Below are 19351 nucleotides of genomic sequence, written 5' to 3' on the forward strand. Positions count from 1 at the left end.
CACCCAAAGCACTAATTTCTTAAGATGAATATCTGAGTTTTTACATCAAAAGACTTATTTATGCCACACCACTTGGGATCTTGACTCTAAAAGTAATCTTGCTGAATTTGAAAACAAACATAAAACTTGTAAATCTGGCCTTGGAATATTGATTTTAATGTAAGCCTGTTGGGCCTTTACTGACTTAAATAATAATTATATTTTGTTTGGAATGTGTAATTAACGAGTTGTGCATTCATCCCTGTAATATAATGAATCCCCCCACCCTTTTTTAAAAAAAAGCTAAACAATATTAATGACAGTGAGTTATTGAATAGAAAATATAACTTGCACATCAAAACTATGATTTCATAGGTCTTATTGCTAGAGTTTGAGGCTAAAATAAAAAAAGGAACTGATGTAAAGAAAAATATTAAGAATGTAAATATTAGTGCAGGTAATAAGTAGATATTGAAAAAATTCTGGTTGTGGTATTCAAATGTCTGAAGTTTGAGCAATACTGAACTAAAGAATGTTATTCTGGTTGACTTGTGTTGCAAAGTATGTATTAAAAGCCTATTTTCTCAATTCTGTATAGTTGTAGAAGTGTTTATTAGTATTATGACTAATAAGGCTTTGGATGTGAATTGCAATCTAATACTTTTAGAAATAAGCTTAAAGTAGAAGAATATGTTTAATATTGATGTTTCTGTATTATATTTTTTTATAGAATCTGATTTTTGACAAATTATAAAGGGAAGTGTCAGAAAAAGTTTCTAAATGAATATGAGCTGGTTTATCATATTTTAGAACATATATTGTTACCTCTTTATTATCTATGGTAATAGAGAAAAATAAGGTAGATAATGCAGGACTCTTTTCATATTTTCAGTATTTATATAGATTTTACAGTGATGTAAATAAAGGGAAGCTAAAGCTCTAGTCTTGAACTTAACTTACAAAATTTTTAGCAGCAAGCCTGCTAGGTACTTGTCCCGTATATGCATGAGAACCTTTAGTGATGTAGTACTTATTTCTCAGGGCTGCCCTTTCCATTTCCTTACATTTTTGCTTGTTGTCACTGTAATTTACTTGAAAAGGAAGTTTTTTTTTTTTTTTTTTTTGTGGTACGCGGGCCTCTCACTGTTGTGGCATCTCCCGTTGTGGAGCACAGGCTCCGGACGCACAGGCTCAGCGGGCATGGCTCACGGGCCCAGCCACTCCGCAGCATGTGGGATCTCCCCGGACCGGGGCACGAACCCGTGTCCCCTGCATTGGCAGGCGGACTCTCAACCACTGTGCCACCAGGAAAGCCCGAAAAGGAAGTTTTAGATTGAAAAAAAGCACGTGCTATTTCTGGAAGTTTTTGATTTTCTGCTAGGTAATATACTTTTAGCCTGGACGTATCATGTTATACATCTTAACATCTTTTTGGTTGATTTCTGTTGGCCATAGCTTTCCTGGCACATAGCAAAATAGCTAGCCGGTAATAGATGTGGGTTAGCCGAAGATGCTGTCACAGGAGCGAGCCAGAGAGTGGATCTTTGGTGTACATTTTCCCTGCCCTGGGAAAAGTGTAGCATAGACAGGCACTTGGCTGTCTTTCTGGGATTTGTTTAAAGCAGTGATAATCATGGTGGAGCATGGTGGCACGGAAAGAAAACTTGAGGCCTTTGGTCCTGCAGCAGAGGTAGCCACTAAAAGGTCTGCTGAATGCTCAGGGCTGCCTTCCTTTTGCTTCAGAAGATAATAAAGACATGTTTAAGGGTACAGTAAAATTCCTGTGCCTCATCCCCCAACATTTTAAATTTCTTGGGTAAAACTAAAACTGCTGATTCTGAGAACCAGGTTAGTTTATATTTGAAGGTAAATTAGCCTTGATTTTATGTTTTCAAAACTATTTTTGCTAAATAACTTGTTTTAACATTTTCAAAAGCATTTTCTTTGCAAAAATGAAATAGGTTTTAGTGGATAAGACCTACTTACTTTAATTATATTCTTTAAATTGTCTTATTGAGATTTTATGCCTTAATTCATTTAACATCAGAATACTGTTAAATTATTGAGAGAACTTATGTGAAGTAAAAGTTTTTGTATTTGTCTTTAACAAAACTCTTTTACCTGAGACTTTTGACCAATATTAAAACCAAATTTTCTAAATGACAAGATTTCCATTAGTAAATATCTCTAGAGGTAGAGTATTATACTTTGCACTGTAGTTTTTGTTACATGTCTAGATTTCTTTATGCCAAAAACCAGTGCGAGTAAAACATGAGTTTAGTTTTGCTAATGGCAAAAGTAAACTTTTAGTCCCTCTACTGGCTGCCTTTGTTGTAGCAGAGCTTAAATTTTTTTTTTTTTTTTCTTTTCAACTCTTAACTAAGATAAAGTCTAGCTTTATGACCAAGGTGAATTTTGAGGCAAATTCTAATATGAACTGTCCCCAAATTGAGTGACTTTGTAAACAAACTTATTAAGAATAAAAATGTAAAGTAGTGACTTTTAAATATAAAGATTTGAGAATTATTAAACTTCAGAGGCTTGGCCCTGAATAGCTAAAAACATTATATTACACTGATTAAATCATAACTTTAGACTTTTGAAATGTTAAATTATTTTTTGTAAAACGTGAAAAAAAATAATCTTGTGATACTGGCAGACAACCAAAATGTATTTTAGTTTGCTGGTTAAAAGAGAATGTCAGAGAAGGTGCCAGTTACTTATGCACTTCTGCCAAGAGTAAGTGTACTACCAAAGGCAGAGGAAGAGCAGCCTAAAACTATACATGAGAAGCTTCATGGCGCAACATGGTCTGCTCACTTGCTGCAAGTGATTTAAAAATTTATGCTTAGATAAATGTTAAGACAATCAGCTTTATATAGAGGTTGGGATAACTTTTACCTGAAGAAAAAAACCCCTCCTTTTGTGTATAAATTACGTTTGTTAAATCATTATTCTAATTAAAAAAAATTTTTGTTTAGTTTTGGCTGTGTCGGGTCTTCGTTGCAGCATGTGGGATCTTCGATGAGGCACCTGGGATCTTTCCTTGCGGCACGCAGACTCTTTGTTGTGGTGGGCAGGCTTCTCTCTACTTGTGGTGTGCGGGTTTTCTCTTCTCTAGTTGTGGCGTGTAGGCTACAGGGTGCGTGGGCTCTGTAGTTGTGGCGCACAGGTTCCAGAGTGCGTGGGCTCTGTAGTTTTGCAGGACGTGGGCTTTCTAGTTGAGGCGCACGAGCTCAGTAGTTCTGGTGCGTGGGCTTAGTTGCCCCATGGCATGTGGAATCTTAGTTCCCCGACCAGGGATGGAACCCAAGTCCCCCCGCATTGTAAGGAGGATTCTTTACCATTGGACCACCAGGGAAGTCCCTCATTATTGTAATTTTTATCATAACTAACACTATTGCTTTTCTTATTGTGATTCTTGACTAAACTCTTTCACCTTAGAAAGGAAGGGATCTTAGGCACAGTAGGGTTAAGTGACTAAACAGATGAAATGAGGATAGCCATATTCTTCTTTACTTTTCTTTGCCTTTGATCTTTACCTGTATTTTCCAAAATTTAAAGTCATTAAAAACTTAATATTTATTTTTTTGTTTGTATGTAAAGTGAAAGTTGATTGAAGTTATATAGTTTTCAAAAGTAAATGATATCTATATATAGCATTTTGTTTTACGGTGTTTTTGCTGGGAGGTGGTATATTGATTTATATATAGAAAAAATGGTAGGTAAGACATCACAGAGCAACAGGAAACCAAGTAATGGAATAGTCCTACTGTACGTAGTTAATTTTACTGCAGATAGAATATAGTAAACCAAACTACTTGTAATAACATTCATTGTTGTGTGACTGTGGCACAACCCAGGTTGGTGTAGAATTGTATTCAAGAGAATTTAGCTGCTACCAGTAGGACCTTCAGATGCTGTAGAAAGACCATGCGATTTAGAGTTGGAATCATGTTCTGGCATTGCCAGTTACAACTGTGTGACTGAGGGTTATATTGTTTAATCTCCCTGAACATTTTACCTCACCAAGTTTTTAGGGTCAGATGAGATAAATATAAGTGCTTTATTGTTATTATTAAGTACCTGGTTATTACAGTATTTCCAGGCATAGACTCCGAGGAGTATCATGTGTATAAGACTCTAGTAAAGTATCAATTGAAAGCTTTGTTGTCAAGGAAAAAGTAACTTTGATTTTAGTGTTTGAATGTAGCTTAAATTTTTTTTTTTTTTTTTTTTTGCGGTACGTGGGCCTCTCACTGCTGTGGCCTCTCCCTTTGCTGAGCATAGGCTCCGGACGCGCAGGCTCAGCGGCCATGGCTCACGGGCCCAGCCACTCCGCGGCATGTGGGATCTTCCCGGACCGGGGCACGAACCCGTGTCCCCTGCATCGGCAGGCAGACTCTCAACCACTGCGCCACCAGGGAAGCCCCTAGCTTAAATTTTAATAACTCAGACTTTTTGCTAAATTTGAATACATTTGAACTTGACTTTTAGACATTGTGGTTCTTTAGAAAGTACATATTAGCTTTTGGGTGGATATCATCATCCGTAAAGTTCTTAATGACTGTAGACCATTGTCGTTTAATTATAAATATGACCAATCCTTCGGGGGATAATTCTGATCATGCTTACACAGAAATAAGAATAGATGGGTGTCCAACTTTTGATCAGAAAGTATGACTTTGATTTAGGTTAAAAAGTAAAGGTGATACAGAGATACTTTTGCAAGTATTTAGTCCATGCTCTAGTGGCATTAACAGATTTGCATGTCAGCCAAAGTAGTTTTAGCTTAAGAGTGAAAGCGAGGTACAATAGTTTCGAAGATACTAGGACTTCTTGATTTTCTTTATCTCCCTTTGCTAATTTTTGAGCTAAAATGGTATTTGTAGAGACCAGGAGAGGAGAGTTATTATAGGTACATAGGTACATCGTTTATGATGTGTGAGAGTAGTGATTATGTATCATGCACTTAACACAATTCCTATATATGATAGCCACTCAGTAAATGATTGAATGACAAACATGAATGAATGGACAATGGACGGTTGGACATATGTAGGAAGGAGGTGGTATACCCTTGTAGCCTAGCAAATTGTTATATGTTAAGTTTGGGAAGCACTCATTTATATTGAGGTAAAGGTAAGTAACATCTATATATTTTGAAGCTTGTTGAAGTTTGAGTAATTCCGAGTGGCTCTGTGAACTTGGGCAGGTCTATGTTAGGCTATAATCAGTGAATCAATATTTAACTGTCCAGTGCTTAGATATTTTGTGCTCGGTGCTGAGGAAGAATTATGACATGATCCTTGCCTTCAGTGTATTCAAACAGGAAACAATAGCAAACAGTACAAAATGGTGTATTTTCAAAGAAGTGCAGTAAAAACGCATAACAAAATTTACCACCTTAACCATCTTTAAGTGTCGAGTTCAGTAGTGTTAATTACATATACGTTGTTGTGTGAGGTGTTGTATATTTAAATTGAAAATATGAGAATGAGAGGATAAATGCTGTGGGGAAGCGGGATTCAAAATGTACTCCATGAAAGCACTCCAAATCCAATTTTATTTGAGGAAATGTTATATTTATACTTTTATTTACTTAAGTTTGAAAACGACCACTATTAAAATTTGGAGAGGGAAAGGGCTGAATTATTCAAGGCCAGAGTAATCAGGGAAAGTTTCAAGGCAGAAGAGGAAGATTTAAACTGGGCCTTAAAAAATGATTAGGAGTTGGATGGGTTGTGGGCAGGGAAAAGGAAAAGCATTCTTCTTGATGGAGCCAATCAAAGCTCAGAGGTTGGGGATATGAACATTGCCTATTTCTCGATTAAAGAGAAGATCTGCATTATGAGAATTTATTGTTTATGTTGGGGGTGAATGGTGTGTAATGTAATGTCTCCCAAAATGTGTTCCATCTGCCATGAATGTTGTGGAGGAGGAAGGGAAGGGAAATTCTTGTCTTTCTCCTGCAAGGTTCTAGTAACATTTGAATGCGACTGTGCATTTGAGAGCTTAAAAGGTTGTATCCAACATATTTTAATTTTATATGAGCAGAGGAAGTTTTCTCTACCTGGAACCATTGTTTCTTGGACACCAGTTTGAAAACTGTATATGCCACCTACATACACTTTCTTGACTTGATCAAGAAATTTAATATACCAGATATCCCCCTGCTCCCACTTTATGATTAGATTATAATCACAGTTACCATATGTGAAAAGTGTTGGTAAACTCATTCAACAAATACGGAGTATGTACTGTAATCTGCTAATGATTGAGAGTTATATACATGTAAGGAAAATGTTACAGAACCACAAGATATTACATGCATATAACCCTTCTACATTCTTGCTATTCTATGTATGGTCAGTGAACATTAGCGTCTCCTAGCCTGCAGTCTTGTTAGAAATGCGAAACCTTAGTCTTTGTCCCAGACTTATTGAACCAGAGCCTGCATTTTATTAAGATCACCAAGTGATTCATATGCCCATTAAAGTGTGCATTTGTCGTATGCTGTTTTACATCATATGCAACACAACTTTGTTTTGTCCTTTCTTGAACACTGTTAGTAGCAGAGAATTTGATACCTTTGATTTCCAGCTTAGGGTTTACCCTCTTGAAACTTCTACCCTCTGGTCATGGTTTTGTCTTAAAGAGTTATACAGAATCTGCTTCAGTATCTCAAATGAGAGTCATTTATATGTAAAAGATAAGCTTATGTTTATCTGAGTCCCTAACAAAATGTGTCACCTAGAATTGATCATAGTACTCATAGAGTGACTTGGCCAGAGATTTGAATGGAAGTTATTGAAGTTATTTCACCTTAACTATAGAGCGTTTAAGAGCTCTGTGCCACTGTGTTCCATTGCCTCTGCTGCTGTTATTTTTCTACTCCTCTCACCAAGCAATTTCTTTAAGTAGCCATCCTTCTTACTTTTAACTTTTCACATTGGACTGTTCTTAAATTTTGCTAAGCTCAGGGTAGGCCTAGTGTTTCTTTGGAACCAGCTCTTAGAGCCCTTCCATACTTAGTCACTTGGTTAGATACTTTGATTAAAGACATAGATTACTTGGTAAAGGATCACCTAGTATTTTGCCTTCCTCTTTAAGAAGTTTCTAAAGAAAATTACCTATTATTTTAATTTGTAATATCTAGATATGTCGAATCACTAGAATTGAAATGTAGGGTCCCTTTTAAGGAATTAAATACTTTTAGTTAAATAAATATAGATGCTCACTGTAAAAATTAATACAATACAAAAATGTAGAAAGAAGTGAAAAATCCATTTTTTCCTCTTTCTAATTCTAACCCTTCAAGGTTAACCTCTGTTTAGTTTACATTTCCTTCTAAACCTTTTAAAAAAATGTACAAAAGGTATGTGCTATAAATAAAATTTAAAAACAAGAAATGGGGATTTATATACTGTTCTGAAAATTGACTTTTTACTCAGAAAAATTAAGCTGATCTCTAGACCTTAATACGATCAATGTGTTTTTTGACTTTAGGGAAGAAACCCTTTTTTTTTGGAGCCAGCAATAATTATTACAATTACTGATGGGAGCAAGTTGACTACTACCAGTGGAGTCCAGGATGAGGTAAGTTATGTTTATATCAGCATGGATTATGCAAATGCAGTTGAAAAATCTTTATTTATGTGTACATTGTAGGATATTGAAACCTTAAGTAAGTTTGCTCTTTATTTGGTGCAATCTAGAGTCATCTGGCTCCTAGAACTCATTTACTTTCTCTGTTGTTTGTAGCAATGGCCTCTAAATTTTCTTGAATAGGAATCCCTTCTGTGAAAAATTTTGGAGCCTACCACCCATCTCAATTATATATGTATTTTTGAGTTTATGTGAGGGTCACAGTGTCAGTTCATATATTAAATTTAGTAAAATGAATTCTTATTTTCAGGCTAAAAAAATGGAGACAGCATTCTAATAATTTCTTTCCATATTTCAGTGGTTTGTCATATGTACTGCACTATGGAGACTCCTAGACTAGAGTACAGCCAAGCCAAGAGGAGGTTAAAACTAGGAAAAGTGAAGGTGTTTGAGGATTTTAATTCTAAGTCAAATACCATATAAATAATTTACAGCTAACTTCACGTATTCTCTACTAGCATGCATTGTGCAGAGTTGGTTGTGTGTGATGTGATAGGGTGAGTGCAAGAGGTTTATTTTAACTTTAAGCTGTTTTTAGTTTAGAATTTGAACTGCTCTTTTTTTTGTTGTTGAGGCATGCGGGATCTTTCGTTGCGGCGCGTGGGCTCTTTGTTGTGGTGTGCAGGCTTCTCTCGAGTTGTGGCGTGTGGGTTTTCTCTTCTCTAGTTGTGGTGCACAGGCTCCAGGGCGCGTGGGCTCTGTAGTTTGCGGCACGCAGGCTCTAGTTGAAGTGCATGAGCTCAGTAGTTGTGACACATGGGCTTAGTTGCCCCTCAGCATGTGGGATCTTAGTTCCCTGATCAGGGATTGAACCTGTGTCCCCTGCATTGCAAGGCAGATTCGTTACCACTGGACCACCAGGGAAGTCCCTGAACATTGCTTTTGAACATTTCGTTTATTAAAATAGGTTGTTGTAGAAAGGAGATGGGTTAGGCTACTCTCTTTACTGCTTGCATTTGATTTAGAATCTTAATTTTAATTCTCACTGTATTTACAAACGGTTTGATTAAGTAGGAAGAGTGTAGTCTTTAAGTTCAGTAATTTTTAGAAATACTTTCATTTGTGTGACATTGTGGAATGCAAACTGGATATGGAGTCAGGACACGTGGGTTCTAGTCATTGTTCAACTACTTTCTAGCAGTGAAGTTTGTATCAGTTACCTAGCTTCCCTAAATTTCTATCCTTGTTCGTGAAATAAAGGTGATAATTCTTGCCTTACCTCATAGGGCTGTTGGAAGACTGAAATGAAATAATGTATATGAAAGTGCTTGGTAGGCTGTAATGAAAAGAACAACTGTATTGTTCTATCATGAAGCATTGGAACTAGTAAAGAATTGTTATTGCCTGATCTTGACTTGAGGGGAAAAGAGCCAGAATTATTTTGTTTGAGCAGTTGACGTTGAAGGGAGTTTAGGATATAATTCATAGAGAAACAGTTGAAAAATTTAGGTAGATTAAAATTCATAATTAAATAATTTATAGTCTATACATAATTAGTAGCCTTGGAACACTCCATAGCTGAACTTAACGGATTTTGGGGCTTTCTTAAACGTAGTTTATGTGTATAGCCAATTATATCCTGCCACTATCAGGAACAGGTGGACATTGATTATATACATGAACAATCAATATGGTGCTTAACTTTAAATTTGAAGCTCTCAAACTGATTTTTCCCACTTTACCTTCCTTTTGAAACATTTGACTGAGAGAAAGATTGAGATATCAATAATCAGTTCAGAAATACTAATGATTTAGTTTTGTAGTTATGATGACTTCAAAGGTATTTCTCATTTATATTTACATTTATATTTATATTTATATTCCTACATGTGAGATTATCCATTCAAGGTGCTCTGGTCTTACCACCTTTGTAGAAATGCCCTTTGGGGTACAGTATATTTTGTTCCCATATATCTGGATCTGGTTTGTTTGTAATATTTGTTTTGTAGGACCTCCTCTAGCTTTAAAAACATATCTTGAAATATACATGGATGTTGGAATTGCTCACCTTTCTTCCTAGGTCCTTGGGAAAGATATTGGAGAAATAGACCTATGTGTTTATAATAACCTAAAACTCCTTGCTAATAAAGTTGGGAAGACTTTCCTGTGGGCCAGGAGCTTACCTTTTAGTTCTCTTATATCTTCTACAATATTTAGCATAGTTCTGAGAACAGAGCTTATATTTTAAAAATATTGATTATAAATATTGTTGTATTGAGTCTGGTAGTCATCAAGATCAAAATTTATCACTGCTACTTCTTATCTGAGGTGGAAGTCATTTGTTATAAGGCAGAGGTTTATTTTGGATATGCGGTTGGAACATAGGTCTCTTGAGTTGTGTTGGGTTTCAAGTTTAGGAGTTTCTTCGATCATCGGCATGTTTAGTTCTTAATGTTCCAACAAGACTCATTTTGTGGGCCAGAGGATGTACCCTATATGTGTATATTGTGGAAACTTAATTTTTGAAAAATTTTATTTTATTTATTTATTTTTTTATACAGCAGGTTCTTATTAGTTACCTATTTTATACATATTAGTATATATATATGTCAATCCCAATCTCCCAATTCATCCACCACCATCCCCCCCCACACTTTCCCTCCCTTGGTGCCCATATGTTTGTTCTCTACGTCTGTGTCTCAATTTTTGCCTTGCAAATCGGTTCATCTGTAACATTTTTCTAGATTCCACATATATATGTGTTAATATATGGTATTTGTTTTTCTCTTTCTGACTTACTTCACTCTGTATGACAGTCTCTAGGTCCATCCACGTCTCTAAAAATAACTCAATTTCATTCCTTTTTATGGCTGAGTAATACTCCGTTGTATATATGTACCACATCTTCTTTATCCATTCGTCTGTCGATGGGCATTTAGGTTGCTGCATTGAACATTGGGGTGCATGTGTGTTTTTGAATTATGGTTTTCTCTGGGTATATGCACAGTAGTGGGATTGCTGGAATGCTGGTCTCTTCTAGTCCGAGTAATTAAATTATGTTATTCGTTTTGAGGAGAATTATCAATTTATAAAAAGCATAAAGGTGCTTTTTTGTTTGCTTTTGTGTTTGTGTGTGTATGTGTGTATGCATGTGTGTGGTACATGTGATCTGTATTGTTGTAATTTCTACTAGGAGATAACAAGCAGAATGTTCCCTTTGGCTCTTTCTCTTCAGTTCTCGTAACGTTTGCCTTTGGCAAAACTTGATTCTTTTTAAAGATTTATTGAATGAGTGATTGTGTTGATGATTTCCACATTAGGTATGTGTATAATTCTTGATTACCTGTGACTGCTATTAATGTGACCTGTTACTGTTTATGGAGTTGTGCATCCCACCCATACAATACCCTTTGCTTACGAGTTATATTATCTCACATAGTGTATTTTATCTGTTCTGCCAGTGCTATTTTTCAGGAATAAGTTTTCCTGCTGCTTTGAAATCATCCTTATGGCATATAAGGAAACATGGAGCTCATCTAGTATTACTTTTTATTTTACAAATGAGGAAATTGAGATCCAGGGAGGCAAAGTGATTTGCTGAAGGTTATAACATTTATTATTGCCAAATTCTGGATTAGAATTGATCTAAATTCTAAAGACATCCCAGCCCCTCAAGACCCAGTGCCTTTTCCCTGATGCTATCTGCAGTCTTTGTGTTTGATTCTATTATTGTATGTTCTGGAAATTTACCTTCTATTTACCTGATTTCCTGTTTGTCTGCTTCCGTTTCCTATACATTTGTGACGTAGGTATTATGTTCTTATTCACTCAGTGTCCCTTGAATGACTATTATGACCTGGGCATTTCTAGTCAGTGAAGATAACAGATGAATAGGGTGGATTTCTGGTTCTTAAGTTCACAGTCTTATGGGGGAGGATAGCCTATTAAGTGGTTTTATGAATGATAAACTAGAGATGCCTACTAGGTGTATGGGAGTGCTAAAGAGGGAGGGGAGGGTTAATATTACCTATCTTGTACATACGTCAAATCCTGTGTAATGTGAATTTTTATAGTCATTTTAATGTTGATTAAATGCAAGGATCTTGTGGATGATTTGGTATAGGATGTGGCTCATAGATTATATCTGTGAAAGTTATAGAGAAACCTGGTACAAAGTTGTTTTGAGTGTAGAAAATAGTTAATGGAAAAACTTGGTGCCGTACCGCCTCCTGACCTGGCTAAATTTGTACAGGCCAGAATGATCTAATTACTTATAACTTGTTTGTCAAAGTAATGTAGGGATACCATTTCCTCTGTGACGGTTCATCATTTAGCAGTATGTTAGCAATTACAAGAGAAACAGTGTGTCTTATGGACAAAAATCCTGAGCTGTATAAAATCATTTTACCTTAATTTATAATTTTAATGATCTTTTTTGGCCTTTTAATAAAAGTCCAGGCCATTGTCGGAATTGTTCATGAGTGTGTTTCTAGTGTAGTGTTTTTTTGGATAACTCTGTAGGACTTTTGATGACTGCTTGTGATGGAAGAGTATGTGTGTATTTTTTGACTTTTTTTCTTTTTAAATGTAGCTATTTGGTAAAACTGGTTGTTTGTCGTATTTTCACTTATGAGCTCTGAGTTAGATGGGACTTTGAATTCTGATACACAAGAAATTTATATTTCTTATTGCCGTAATAGTTATCTTTGGTGTTTTTTTTTTTATCTTTGGTGTTGATAAACATACTTGTGGTCATATACTCATAATACCATTTATCATGTTATGTTACTAATGTATCAAATGTTTTGGTAGAATCACTAAATTTTAATTGGAGTTATAGAAAAAAATTTTTTTCTGGTTTTTATTGCTTGCAGAGATCTTCTCTGGTACTCTTTTGCAGTGGAAAACTATTCTGTGCTATGATTCCAGGAACACATGGCTAACTATATTGCTCAATAAAGTAGTCAGAAGAAATCCTGCCAGTACCTTCTTGGTGATGAATGACATTCCAGGATCATGTAGCAGTTAGTTTTCTCTTCCTTGAAAGTGCTAATAGTAGTGTTATCTTTCAAATATTGAGATTTGCTGAAGACTCTTTCTGCATCTCTTGATCAGTTATGATTGCCCTGGAGGCTAACATTTTAGAGAAGATATTTGCAGTCATAAAAATCCTGTTGGCTTTTGGCATTAAAATTTTTGCCTTATGAGCTTTCCCAGCTTTTTAAGACAAACTAGGACAGCTACCTTCATAACTGCTTGGAAGATGTTCAGAAAGTGCACATGTTTGTAGAAAGAGAAATGTCTGAGTAACCTCAACTGTGTGTTCAAGTGGCTATAGTTTGGGGTCTTATCTTTTAACTTGTCAGTTCTCAAAAGTTGATGCAGAAGTCCCATCAGTCTTTGAGATGTGGACTGGTATTAGTGATTTTTCTGGATCATTTTGGTCAATGTTTAATGGTTTTATCTTTTGTAAGGATAATCTGTAATTAGGATCTATAATTACAGTTTGTATTTAACTCTTCATGATATATATACTGATTAAAAGACAATCCAGAATTTTTAAATCTGTTTCTACTATCTGAAATAATTCAGAAATCCCATCTCCCCACCACCATAAAATATTTGTATTTCACTAAAGTCACCAAAAATATGTGCCGTAAGCTGTCAAAACTATTTTAATTGTGTCTACAAAGATTTTTAAACACATTTAAAATTGTTGTTTCCCAGTACACTTAGAATTTTGGGGAATTTTGTCTTTATTTTTTTCTTTTTCAAAAAGACTTCTAAGGAATCTTGAGGGATGTCATTGTAGTATGATAGACTGTATTAAACAGATCTGTGTGTAAATTCGTTTCTGAGTTTTCATTATCAAGATTAGCTCCTGTCTTACTGATTTGTGATTCAAATGTTCTAAACATATGTGTAACATTACTATATAAATATGTTAGTCTCTATCAATTCAACTTTCCAAGAACATTTACTAAGAATTTGTTGGATATAGATCATTTGCATTTTCTTTTTTTTTCTTTTTAAGCCGAGGTCTTCTTAGAAGCCCATATGATTTAAATTTATTTATTTATTTATTTATGGCTGTGTTGGGTCTTCGTTTCTGTGCGAGGGCTTTTTCTAGTTGTGGCAAGCGGAGGCCGCTCTTCATTGCGATGCGCGGGCCTCTCACTATCGCGGCCTCTCTTGTTGCGGAGCACAGGCTCCAGACGCACAGGCTCAGTAATTGTGGCTCACGGGCCCAGTTGCTCCGCAGCATCTGGGATCTTCCCAGACCAGGGCTCAAACCCGTGTCCCCTGCATTAGCAGGCAGATTCTCAACCACTGCACCACCAGGGAAGCCCTGCATTTTCTTTTTTACCCATATTTTTGGCTGTGTTCTCTCAACCCCTTATTTCTGTTGTGCTATAGAAATGTATAATATCTACAATTATTATTATTTGAAAATATGTAATTATAATAAAAATGCATAATTAAAAGAAGTTGATGATATATTTAATACCTGTAGTGAATTTTCAGCAGTCCACATTTGCAGTACTCTTTTTGAAAGAACCTTTTTTCAAGGTCATGTGGAAAGAAAAACTCTTAAGGATTGCCTCTAGACAGACACTGTAATAGAATAATTAAAAGGAAATGCTGGCTGATCATTCTTTAGTGAAGCTGTATGGCTACAGTTACTCAACTATTATCTAGAATTCCGTGTTAAGATATATCAAAATAGTTTTTATTTCAGAGGGTGAAGGAACTTCACCCTGCGTTTATTAGCCTGTCAGAACCAATAAGCAATAAGAGATGCTATACATGTAAGAAAAATTTCATTTAGAGATGTTTCTATTATTCTTCTGATTCTAGCTCTTACATATATAAACTACTGATATTTAGAAAAGTAGTTTTCAAATGACTGCATCAGAATCACCTAAGTGTTTTATAAAATATACATGCCTCAGCTCTAATTCTGGAAATTTTGCTTCCATTGATCTGGACAGGGACCTGGGAATCTGTATTTTTGGGTGTGTCCAAGTTGATTTTGATACACAGAAACTACGCATCAGAATCAACTATGGCTAGAAACCATAGTTTTAGAACATAACTACAAATATATATTTTTTAAAACTACAAAAAATACTTGTGAAAATAAACAGCTTTAACAAAACAAGATAAAACTGTTTTTGATGTACATGGCCAGCAATATGTTATTTTTTTTTTACATCTCTGTTGGAGTAACAGCAGTATGTTTTGTTTAAGATAAAAATTAATTCTTGACCTTTAGAATTGTTAAACTTGGGAATTGGGTGTCCAAGGGATATGGAATAGGTCTTCTGTGAATTTTTTTTTTATTGTGTTTGATATGACTTAGAATCACTTATTGGATAGACCTCAGATATTAACTTCTATATCAACTGCAGCCAGTCTTTAGTTACTGCATATGGTATGCTGTGTTGAAGAGGACTCTTAGACCCTGAGAATGAGAATAGGGTAGAGGAGAAGAGGGTAAAAAAGGGGGAGTAATTAATTCATATTATCTGTCATGTGCTTGCTATATCTGTCTTAGGAGTTTTTATCGAAAGGACTACGTAGTTTTTCTCTTACCCTTACTACGCTTTAATTCCTGATTTGGATGTTCATAACTAGCATTATTTTTTTTTAAGTTTATATATGCATAGAATTGGTGATAGTTACACTTAATTTTTGCTTTCTAGAGAGTTGCTGCTAAAATACCCTTCCATAATGAATTGTTCCAATTTTGAATGCTTAAAGTACATTTTAGATTAATTCAGCAATGATTTTTCCTGTGCTGCATAGTGACTTTGGTTGTGTACAAGAATCGTGGCACACCATACATTTATATTTAGTACTGCTATATTCTAGGTACTGGGGACACAAAGATGGAATTAAGCAAGGCTTTTGCCCCCTAGAAAACATATTGTCTTTCAAGATAGGAAAGTAAATAAGCATTTTTAACACTCTAAGATAAATCTCATGGCAGAAATAATGAGAGAAGCTAAGTTTTGAGGAATGAGTAAGGAATTGAGCCGTGACATTTCAGGAAGAGGGAACAGTGTATATATATAAGTAGGAAGGCATGAGAACAGTATATTGGGAGGCTATAAATTCTATGAGTGGAATATGGTCAGTGTAGGTAGGAGAAGCGGAGAGAAGTGGATGCTTGAAGTGTAGGTAGAGGCCAGATGAAACCATCCTAAGGAGACTGGACATCGTTCTGTTAACATTTGCAGAGGAGATATTGAAGATATTAAGCAGATGAGTCACACGATCAGATTTGCATTTTAGTGAGTGTACTTTGCTAGAACGTGAAAGAAGATAGATTTGAAGGATGGTAAACTGGGAAGAATTAGCAGACTACATGCAACAACCCAGGAAAAATATGGGGTGTGCTAAAACTAAGCCAGCGCCGGACAGGGAGGCAGAAGTCTGAGAGATTCATAGGTTTTCATAGGTTAGGCAGGTCCTCAAGGACAGTAAGGGAGAAGAAAAAAGCAAAGTGTCTGACAGGGTTCTGAACCCAGGGTCCCTGCTTGGGCTTTAGAGGGTTCTGTAAATTCCCTGAAATGTTATCCAGACATTGTCTAGATATATATGCACGGTTTTCTGGGGGACAGAGGTCTCTAGCTTTAATCATATTCTTAGACAAGTAAAAACAAAACAAAACCCACGGTTTTAGTAGTATTTTGAGGTTTTCAACTTGGGAATCTATGTGTGGATATTATTGGTAGTGGTGACTGAGATGGGGATATTGGATAAGTAGTAGAAAAGAATATAAAATAATTGTTTGATCAAGTATCATTAACTTTAGGGTACAAATGTATTAAAGGAGTTATGAGCCAACTTTTTAAACAGTAAACTTAAAGACTTTTTCTTGCCCTTTAACATTATGTCTTAGGAAAAGTATTTTGTATTTAAAAACAGAGAAGTAAGCAGAATTTTATCTCTGGGTTCTGACAGAATTTTTATTTTGAAGCAGATTAAATAAATAATCGTTGTCATCTTATCATTTATTTATCAGATCTTTAAGTTGTTTTGTTTAAGGCCATAATGTAAACATCTTCAAGTGCTTATTTTAAACAAGCATGAACATTGATAGTCAGAATGGTAGGACAAGAGCATTGTGTTTCAGGGGGTAGTAGTGTCAAGTCATTTAAAGAGGATGGAAGCTTAATTCCTTTTCTGTTCAATAGTATGTAATTTAAGATGGGCTTTGACTGCATTGGCAGTTTCTGCCAATTAAACTCAGATCAAGTCAGTATGTTAGGTGTATTTCATGCCTCTCTAAGTCAGATTACAATTTGAGAGCATGAAAAAGCTGAGTACTTGGTCTCCTGATGGAGCACACTCACCTAAGCCTGAGGCTGTTAGTCTTTTATAAATACCTTCATTATATTATTTAGCTGTGTTCCATAAATAGCTATTTTATATAACTTCCACCTTGAATTGTTCTTTTCAGATGTAATACAATAGATTTACAGTTCTTTATGTTTGCGTATTAGGAATAAACGTGCATTGACTGGAACGATACTGAAACTATGATCTTTACATCAAGGCAAGGCTACATTTTGATCTAGACAAGGCTGTTTTGGTATATTTTTCCCCACGCTCTGTCTTTTCAGGTTGAATTACTGATTTTTCCCCCTTTGTTTTGTTTGTTGTGGTTTTGATGTTTTTTTTCCTTTCAGCTAAAGGAGCAGTCCAGTGGTTTTCAAGAAGTGCCAAAGTGCACTGACTGTCTCATGATGACTGGTGCCTCAGGGAGGGTCATGATTCCTGGATACAGGATCGACCTGATCCTGGATGTCACTTCAAGCAGTCAGATCGTGGGGAAAAGCCTTGTCTAATGGCTAGCCTTCCTCAAAAGTCTGATGCTAGTCATCTCGGAAGGCCTCAGAAAGAGCCTTAAAGGTGAGCAGAGTAGAGTGTAGTTCTCTCTGGGGGCTGTTACTATTCGTTGGAGAATATGATTCAACACAGAATGACAACCCTAACCTGATAAATCCAGGTTCAGTTGGTAAATTTAGTTTATAAATTTGTTGAGGATGGTGATCAGACCTCAACTTTTGACTTATTAGAAACCACCTTCCTAACCTTAAGATCTGTAAAGGGAGGAATTTGGTATTTCCTGGGCCCTTCAGAACCTTAGGTTAGTATCTGTTGTCGTAAATGGAAACAGCCTACTATCACAACTAAGGAACACTTTAGTTACAAAATTGCATTATGTTAAATACCCATGGATTAAAAAAAATGTAGTGAAGTATTCTCTTAGTTTATATGGTTATCATATATTGATTATATATCAGGCAATTGGGCTTCAGGGCTTGGAAGGGCAAATTGGCATTTGATTTGTCTGTTACACTGATTTTTTTAAAAAACAGCCACTTTTGAAGCAGTTTGGATTTATGTAACACATATTTGGTTGCATTCAACTTGAAGAATTAGTACTACCTGCATCATTTGAGTAACATTTTTAACCCCATAAAAGATTCTTTAGAGATGTTTTGAGCATTTTGGTTTGGAAAATATTTAATTCTAGGCCTCTTTCTCTTGTCCTTTGAAGTACTTACAGAACCTAATTGTTCATATAATAATCTTGATTGCTAAATTTTCAATAAACTCTAAAACTTGTCTATCATAATAAGACTTACTAGGTTTTTGTTTAAAAATTTTTTAATTGAGTCACTTCTATTAGTAAAAAAAAATATGGGCATGCACAATCCGCAATGTATTTGTGTACATTTTTACATTTAGAAATTATATATTCACTAATGTATTAATATTAGAAAACATATACAAAAGTAAGAATTTTAAAAGATGAGATGAAAAAACTTATAAAAGGGAGTTCTGATATTTTCTTTCCCCCCGCCACGCATCATGATGTATTTCGGGTTGACAAACTCTTTTTAAAGGCCAGATAGTAAATATTTTAGGCTTTTCAGCCCATATGGTTTCTGTTGGAACTACTCAACTCTGCTGTTGTAGGGTAAAAACAGCCACAGACAATATATTAAACAAATGAGCATGGCTGATAAAATTTTATTTACTGAAACAAGCTGTGGGCTGGATTTGGCTGGAGGGCCATTGTTTGTTGACGCCTGGAGTATACCCTGTTTTGCAGACCACTGCCCTAGACTTTGCAATTGTGTTCTACTACTTCTGTTAGATCCTTTCACCATCAGTTTTTAGAGTACAGTTGATCTTCCTTATTGAAGTGAGCAGAAGAATATTAGTAGTCAGAATGTATTGTTTAATTGAACAGATACTTACTGAATACCAGTGATGTTCAAACATAAGGTTAGGTGCTGGGATGAGTTTGGTAAGAGAGATAGGTAAACAGTTGTGGCATGGTGTAAGAAGTAATTTGATTACAGCACAAGCTGCTGAGAAAGTGGGCTGGCTCTGGGAAATGATGTATTAAGTTGGACTTGAAAACTTAATGCAAATTTGTGAAGTAGATGAGTTCAAAGGCATATAGGTGATAGAAGAGAGCATGGGAGAACCATATATATATACGTCAATAACTGATTGCTGGCAGAGTGTTCAAGAAAGAAGCAATAGGGAATGAGACTGGACAGATCAACATGGCTCACAGTGTGTGCTCTGCCAAGGAGCTTGAACTTTGCCTTATAGGTTGATGGTAATTGTTGAAGAGATTTTAGCAGAGGAAAAAGCCATCAGATTTGAATTTTAGAAAGATAGTGGCAGTAGTGTGGAGTATACAAGGAATAAATATTTTTGGTAACTTTTTTTT

The 19351-nt window shown here is 35.6% G+C and overlaps 1 protein-coding gene across 4 annotated transcripts in view; it reads left to right on the forward strand.

The window, feature by feature from the left end:
* The window catches only part of INTS6 (integrator complex subunit 6), an 88273-nt gene that overhangs the window by 16807 nt on the left and 52115 nt on the right, over positions 1-19351 (forward strand). For 3 of the 4 annotated variants that reach the window (XM_019936650.2, XM_073795138.1, XM_004313457.4), the window contains one exon: positions 7489-7578. In XM_019936650.2, coding sequence (XP_019792209.1) covers positions 7489-7578 — 90 coding nt within the window. Of the gene's footprint in view, positions 1-7488; positions 7579-17285; positions 17509-19351 lie in introns of those variants that run through there. The other variant, XM_019936651.2, reaches the window with a different exon arrangement.

The sequence above is a fragment of the Tursiops truncatus genome, chromosome 18 (genome assembly GCF_011762595.2).
Source record: "Tursiops truncatus isolate mTurTru1 chromosome 18, mTurTru1.mat.Y, whole genome shotgun sequence".
Taxonomy (NCBI): domain Eukaryota; kingdom Metazoa; phylum Chordata; class Mammalia; order Artiodactyla; family Delphinidae; genus Tursiops; species Tursiops truncatus.